Below are 7,579 nucleotides of genomic sequence, written 5' to 3' on the forward strand. Positions count from 1 at the left end.
CAAATTACCTACATCTGCAAGAATATCAGATTAAAGGTTTGTTCATTTACCTACATCTGCAAGAATATCAGAGTTAAGATTTGTCAAATTACCGACATCTGCATGAGTAACAGGGTAATGGTTTGTACGATTTTCAACATCAGCAAGAATGTCAGAGTTAAAGTTTGTCAACTTATCGACATCTGCATGAGTATTATTATAAATGTTTGTCAAATTATTAACATTTACATAGAAATATAAAAGTAAAGGTTCATTAAATTATAAAAATCTTCATGAACGCCAAAGTAAAGATTGGTCAAATTACCGATATCTGCATGAATATCAAAGTAAAGCTTTATCATATTGACGACATAAGAATCTGAGATTTTAGATTTGTCAAACTAAAAATACATGCATGATTGTCAGAGAAATGATTGGTCAAACTAACAATACATGCGTGATTATGAGAGTAAAGATGACTATCAAAGCAATGGTTTGTCAAATAAACAATACTTGCCTGATGATAAGGGCAATGATCAGAAAAATGGTTGGTCAAATAAACAATACTTGACTGATGATAAGGGCAATGATCAGAAAAATGGTTGGTCAAATAAACAATACTTGACTGATGATAAGGACAATGGTTGGTTAAAAATTTATTAACAATACTTGCATGATTATCAGAGCAATGGTTGGTAAAATTAAAAGTACATGCATGGTTATCAGAGTAAAGATGATTACAAGGGCAATGGTTGGTCAAATAAACAATACTTGTATGATAATCAGAGTAATGGTTGGTAAAATTGAAAGTAAAGTTAAAGTACCATCATATGCCTGAATATCGGTGTTAAGGTAGGACTGTTTATTAGCCTTTTTAATTTTTAAGATGAAACATCTATGCCGCATCATCATAACCATTTACGGTGATCATGGATAAGAATGGAGACATTATGTAGATCATTTCCTAGTTCAATGTTGTAGTTCAATGTTGAGGGAATGGTATATATAATTTATATCAGAAGAAAATTGATCTTGTTTGCCCTGTAATGCATCTTCACTATAGATTGACACATTTAATGACTGCATGAATATTTGATTACCTTCTATAAAATATAATGTCATGCTTGTTATAAAAATGAAAATATTCCTCGAAATATGCTGGTAAACCACTTTAAATTTGTTTTATTGTCACGATTGTGTAAATATGTCGATAGCTCTTGTGAGTGAAAATTAAAAAAAAAACATACAAAAACGTTTAGTATGTTTGTATTTTATTTTGTTTAAGAGTAACGGTTACTCATAGCGGTTGGTACGTGTAAGAGTGCTATAATTGATATATAACTATATATTTTCAATGTATCAAAATACACGTGAAAAAACACAGACACATATTTTCAATGATATATAACTATTAACATACCTTTTGTCCTTTACATATTCCTCATCATCATTTTTCATTGATTCCTCGTTTTCTTCTGACTGCATATTTACTAAATGACTGGGCGACACGTTTGATATGTCCATATATTTGTTTTCACTTCCACTATCTCTCGGCACGTAGTAAAAATCTGGCGCAGTGGTCGGCACTTGTTTCATTTGTTTTTTAAAGTTGAAATATTTCACAGTGTGAGATTTAAGTTTTAACGATCCAACATCTGTCTCTATCATTTCCGGCACACTACAGAGACGTCGAAAATGAGAACTTTTTCCTCGCTTTCGTTTTTCACATATCACTGTCAAAGTCAGTCACAATATCCAAGACTTTTTTGACAAAAACATTTAAATAGAACGTTCTTTTACATTTCTAACATCTCTCACAGAAATGAAAAATAATATCTCACAAGTATAAGAATGTCGGTAAAACAATGTGACGACAAATTGTACAACTTGATATAGTAATATTTAAAACAGTATGTTGAAAAGCACTTAACAAATGTTAAAATATTTTTGACATTTTATGTATGGACACACAACAAGATAAAAAAAGCAGTTTTAAATTTTTTAAGTGAAATCTCTTTAATATAAGAACTGTGTCAATGTTTCAACAGTGATTATATCGTACCGGCCTGAATACGCCCATGTGTTTAAAATAAGTTACAATTATGTGACAATAAATTTAGTCTTTTCATTTCACGTTAGACTCATTCTTATAAATTTGCATATAAATAATTCCGTGTTTAACACAAAATAACTTAGAAATGAATGAAAATAACTCTTAAATATTTCACAATGCTATTTAATTCAATTTAATGTTTATTCTAAACGGTTGTAAAGCTTCCGCGTTAAGTCGAGTATTATTACTATATTGATATAGTAAATCCTCGTGTCGTTCTGTGTAAAACTCACTGTAGTGAATGGAAAGTATCATTGCAAACATGCAAATATATAAAACACTCACATATTACATTTTAACATTTGTTATCCGTAAATGTGAATGTCACAGTGAAGTTGAACCGCGGGGACGTATTCCTCTCGTCTTTAACTATTCCGTTAGTGTAACAGCCCTATTATCGTATAGTTAGTATGCGTTTTGTTTTAAATAATGTAAGATGTACAGTATCATGGCCGTGTTAAACCTCTAGTGCAGTCTACTGCATAACTGGCAGTACATGACATTGAATTACGATACAAGATAAATTATATCTTATTTCAGAGGTATGAAACATGAAAAACTTGTAAGGCCACGTGCAGAGAAAACATTGGTTTGCTGAGTAACTAGTTAAAATGATAGTATATACTTGTAAAACTGTCAGACTATCTGATATACAGTTGAAATACTGGGATTGGATGATATACTTTAAAATTTGGACGAATACCTGTGATCTATCACGTATTCTATGACGACATCTTAACCTTCTTATGTTGAAAATAGCCGTTGATAAAAAATGTCAGTCGCATATTTCCTTACAGGTCATTATGTAATCAATGATATGATATGGAAGGTAAACGATTCATAACTTCTTTTCTGTTTTATACGAAGCTAAATTTACAATGTATAGTTTGAAATCATTGTTATATTATAAACGAAGGTTTTTAGTTTTAACGCACGCAGTCTAATTAACTGTGCTACAGTTACTCTGGTTAACAAAATACGAAAGTTGGGTAGACGTAACGTTTAAAGATATAATTATTTAATAAACAACAATGCCAATATACATGTATAATATTTTTGTGAGTTTAGGAAATACATTTGTAACTTGAAGCAAACTTGTGATCAAGGTGTCTAGGTAAGGTACCTGCCCTCACATACATCACGTATACGTGCACAACTTGAACAATGTACGTATCCAACTAACATAAGAAACAAAAATGTACATTCTCCATAATGTACATATTGCACGAATATTGCGTGCATTAGTGTTTTTATCATATACCCGTGCCAACTCCTTAAAAACAGAATGGCATGTCTGTGCATAGTCGGGACATAACTTGCGTTATATTTAAACATAACGTTAAGACTCAATACAAAACTCATGTCCATCAGTACATATCTTTAAGAAGTTAAACACCAAAAATAAGCTTAACTAACTTATGCTACTAAATTATGTACACTCCAAATCTACATCAGAAACTTTAATGTATTCCCCATACCATAAACCAAAATGTACGAACATTTAGTGCTCTATTGTACACCTTATATTTGAATACATATAACTAGAATAAAATACATTTGTTCGCCATAATTATATTTACATACATGATATTATTTCATCTTACATAATGTACATATCACACAAGAATAAAATACATTGGTGCTCATCCTGTACAAAGTGCTTAGAACAAAGTGCTATTGCTCGTGCGGTGTGTACATTATTCAGGATGTACATTAATGTACGCAATTTTCGTGCTGACTATTGGTTATGTTCATTTTTTTTTTATTTTTATATCTATTGTTATGAAAACTAGATGCTTATTTGGACCACATTTCAGTGTGCTTCCGGAAGTAAACACCACGTGTGTCATATAAAAACATGGACGAAACCGAGTAGTAGTGCTTCACTCGACTATCCCTGAGATGATAGCCGCAATAACCACTAGACCATCTCTCCTTATATATACAAGAACATAAATGTCATGAAGCAAGAACACACTGACTTAATGCATGTTCCATATGTTTTATATAAAGTCAGGTTGTATGTTGCATTTAGCACGTTCAAATATCTATTATTTTAATCATTTTGACATTTTCTTTAAATGGTCAATAAACATTTGTAGAGACATGGGAAGTTTCGAACATTGTAGCTGTCACGTAATCCTTCCTTTTAATCTCTCCCTTCTGTTGATAACATTGTAACGTTACACTCTCTTTGCCAATTTCTCAAATCTAATATATAAATAATTATATATATATATATATATAAATGCTTTGATCAGTTAAAAATATTTAGAATTAAACTTTGATCATTAAATGTTGTGAGTGCGGGTATACTTTGACAAGAACAAATTAATTTACCGTGTATTTTAACAAAAAATACCGATTCATGAAACGTGTCATTTGCATACTTCACATTCACATGTTGTCAAAATTGAACGCATAAATGGAGCAAGTTTTGTCATAAAAAATAAAAAAGTTTAAACCTAATCCATTTCACTTTTTGTTGTGAAGGTAAAGGCCATGCATTGTTACACACATTGAGTTGTGTGGGACGATAATCGATTTCGCTAAAGTGTATGTCTCATACCAAGGCTCACTTTAATTTTTTTATACTTCGACTAAGTTCATATCTCATACCCCGCCTTAGTTCATATATCACACTCCCCCTAAGTTCATATCTCATATTCTAACTAAGTTCATATCTCATATTCCGCCTTAGTTCATATCTTACACTCCGCCTAAGTTCATATCTCATATTCTAACTAAGTTCATATCTCATACTCCGCCTTAGTTCATATCTCATACTTCGCCTAAGTTCATATCTCATATTCTAACTAAGTTCATATCTCATACTTCGCCTAAGTTCATATCTCATATTCCGCCTAAGTTCATATCTCATATTCTTACTAAGTTTATGCTAAGTTCATACTCCGCTTAAGTGTATTTCTAATACTTCGGCTGAGTTCGTAGCTTATATTCCGCCGAAGTTTATATCTCATATACAGCCTAATTTCCTATCTCATAATACCTTATACTTCTCCTAAGTTAATATATCATACCTAGAAGTAAGTTTATAGCTCAATTTCTGCTTCAATTTATATTTTATACGCTGCGCTCATAATTTTACGAAATGCATACAATACTCGGGTACTGGAATCTATGTATGACTGCTTCCTGCTTACTGATGGTCTATTATTGATCAATTGATTTTTCTTTGCAACTGATAGTTAATAATTTCTACATTTTTGTAAAAAATGCTTTCTCTTTTATGAGTATAAATATAATATGTGTGTTTTGATGTTGTTTGTGTGTATTATTTAGAACCTCATTTCTGGACAGAACAGAACTTGACAATTTCAACACTGGCACATCTTGGGCTAATGCACTAGATAATTCCTTGTTTGATTTAGATAATGTTGACGTTTTAAGGGTTTTCAACAGGACACTCATGGAATGCGGAATCTCGAAATCAGTCCAAGATGTGACTGATTTACTATAGAATATATAGGGTAACAATAGAATGGATCGACACACGGGTATTTAGCCGTCAAGTTATCGGTGTGCTATGTGATACTTATAAGGTCAGAAATGCTAGGAATTGCCGTTCGCCGGATATCGAGAAAACAACAACAACAACGAAAAATAGACTCCTATTCCGAATACTGTTTTACACACTAGTTTCGACCTTCATCCATGAAAATATTATTCTATATACATGTAACCCGACAAAAATATGGCGGATATCGTGCCTCGTTCGCGCTCGTCTTTGACGTCTTTTGTCGTCCATTTTGTTTTCATGTAGTATGGAAATTTCCATTCTGATTGGCTTAGGGCAGGCGTACGTGCACGGTTAGAAATTGTCAAATCTTTTTTGTTTTTATTTAGGTGTAAAAAGACACAGAGACAGGGAGATACTGCTGAAAATAATTTTACTTGTTGCTAAAGTGTCAGAATGATATCTCTGAACCAAGAATACCACGTCCGAGTATCTTGATATCACATAGGCTTCTACTGCAACGCCGGTAACTTTTAATACATTCATGTTATTACGTATTGCAGCAGTTACTTTAATATAATATAAAGTACTGCACCAGTCACTGTATGATATAACGTACTGCAGCGGTCATTGTACTACAGAGGTCGTTATACTGTTATTAAATACTGCAGCGGTCATTGTATGATGTTACTTACTGCAGCAGTCATTGTATGATATTATATACTGCAGAGGTCGTTATACTGTTATTACATACTGCAGCGGTCAGTGTACGATGTTACTTACTGCAGCAGTCATTGTATGATATTATATACTGCAGCGGTCGTTATACTGTTATTACATACTGCAGCGGTCAGTGTACGATGTTACTTACTGCAGCAGTCATTGTATGATATTATATACTGCAGAGGTCGTTATACTATTATTACATACTGCAGCGGTCAGTGTACGATGTTACTTACTGCAGCAGTCATTGTATGACATTATATACTGCAGAGGTCGTTATACTGTTATTACATACTGCAGCGGTCAGTGTACGATGTTACTTACTGCAGCAGTCATTGTATGATATTATATACTGCAGAGGTCGTTATACTATTATTACATACTGCAGCGGTCAGTGTACGATGTTACTTTACTTGCAGCAGTCATTGTATGATATTATATACTGCAGAGGTCGTTATACTATTATTACATACTGCAGCGGTCAGTATACGATGTTACTTCCTGCAGCAGTCCTTGACTGCAGAGGTCGTTATACTATTATTACATACTGCAGCGGTCATTGTACGATGTTACTTACTGCAGCAGTCATTGTATGACATTATATACTGCAGAGGTCGTTATACTGTTATTACATACTGCAGCGGTCATTGTACGATGTTACTTACTGCAGCAGTCATTGTATGATATTATATACTGCAGAGGTCGTTATACTGTTATTACATACTGCAGCGGTCATTGTACGATGTTACTTACTGCAGCAGTCATTGTATGATATTAAATACTGCAGAGGTCGTTATTCTGTTATTAAATACTGCAGCGGTCATTGTACGATGTTACTTACTGCAGCAGTCATTGTATGATATTATGTACTGCAGCGATCGTTATACTATTATTACATACTGCAGTAATCAATTTACGATGCAGCAGTCATTGTATGATATTTCGTACTGAAGCGGTCGTTATACTATTATTACATACTGCAGCGGTCAATTTACGATGTTACATACTGCAGCGGTCGTTACCCTATTATTACATACTGCAGCGGTCAATTTACGAAAATTTGCACTGCAGCAGTCGTTGTATGATATCATGTATTGCAGCGGTCAATATACTATTATTACATACTGCAGCGGTCAATGGATGATATTACGTACTGAAACGGTCGTTATACTATTATTACATACTGCAGCAGTCATTGTATGATATTAACTCTGCCTTGCCTAATTTTTTAATTATTGCCCTTTGTTTATTTTTACACTTTGAACTTTTATCCGGGATAAAACTAT

General features: G+C 33.0%; 1 protein-coding gene across 1 annotated transcript in view; it reads right to left on the bottom strand.

Annotated features, from left to right (window-relative positions):
- Window positions 1-2,710, bottom strand: part of LOC132715388 (uncharacterized) — a 49,215-nt gene extending 46,505 nt beyond the window's left edge. The window contains exon 1 of the mRNA XM_060698387.1: window positions 1,400-2,710. Within this exon, the coding sequence (XP_060554370.1) occupies window positions 1,400-1,647 (248 nt within the window). The 5' untranslated portion in view covers window positions 1,648-2,710. The remainder of the gene's footprint in view (window positions 1-1,399) is intronic.
- Between the last annotated feature and the right edge of the window lie 4,869 nt (window positions 2,711-7,579).

Source organism: Ruditapes philippinarum, unplaced genomic scaffold (assembly GCF_026571515.1).
Source record: "Ruditapes philippinarum isolate M1 unplaced genomic scaffold, ASM2657151v2 ctg548_1_1_1_1, whole genome shotgun sequence".
Taxonomy (NCBI): Eukaryota; Metazoa; Mollusca; class Bivalvia; order Venerida; family Veneridae; genus Ruditapes; species Ruditapes philippinarum.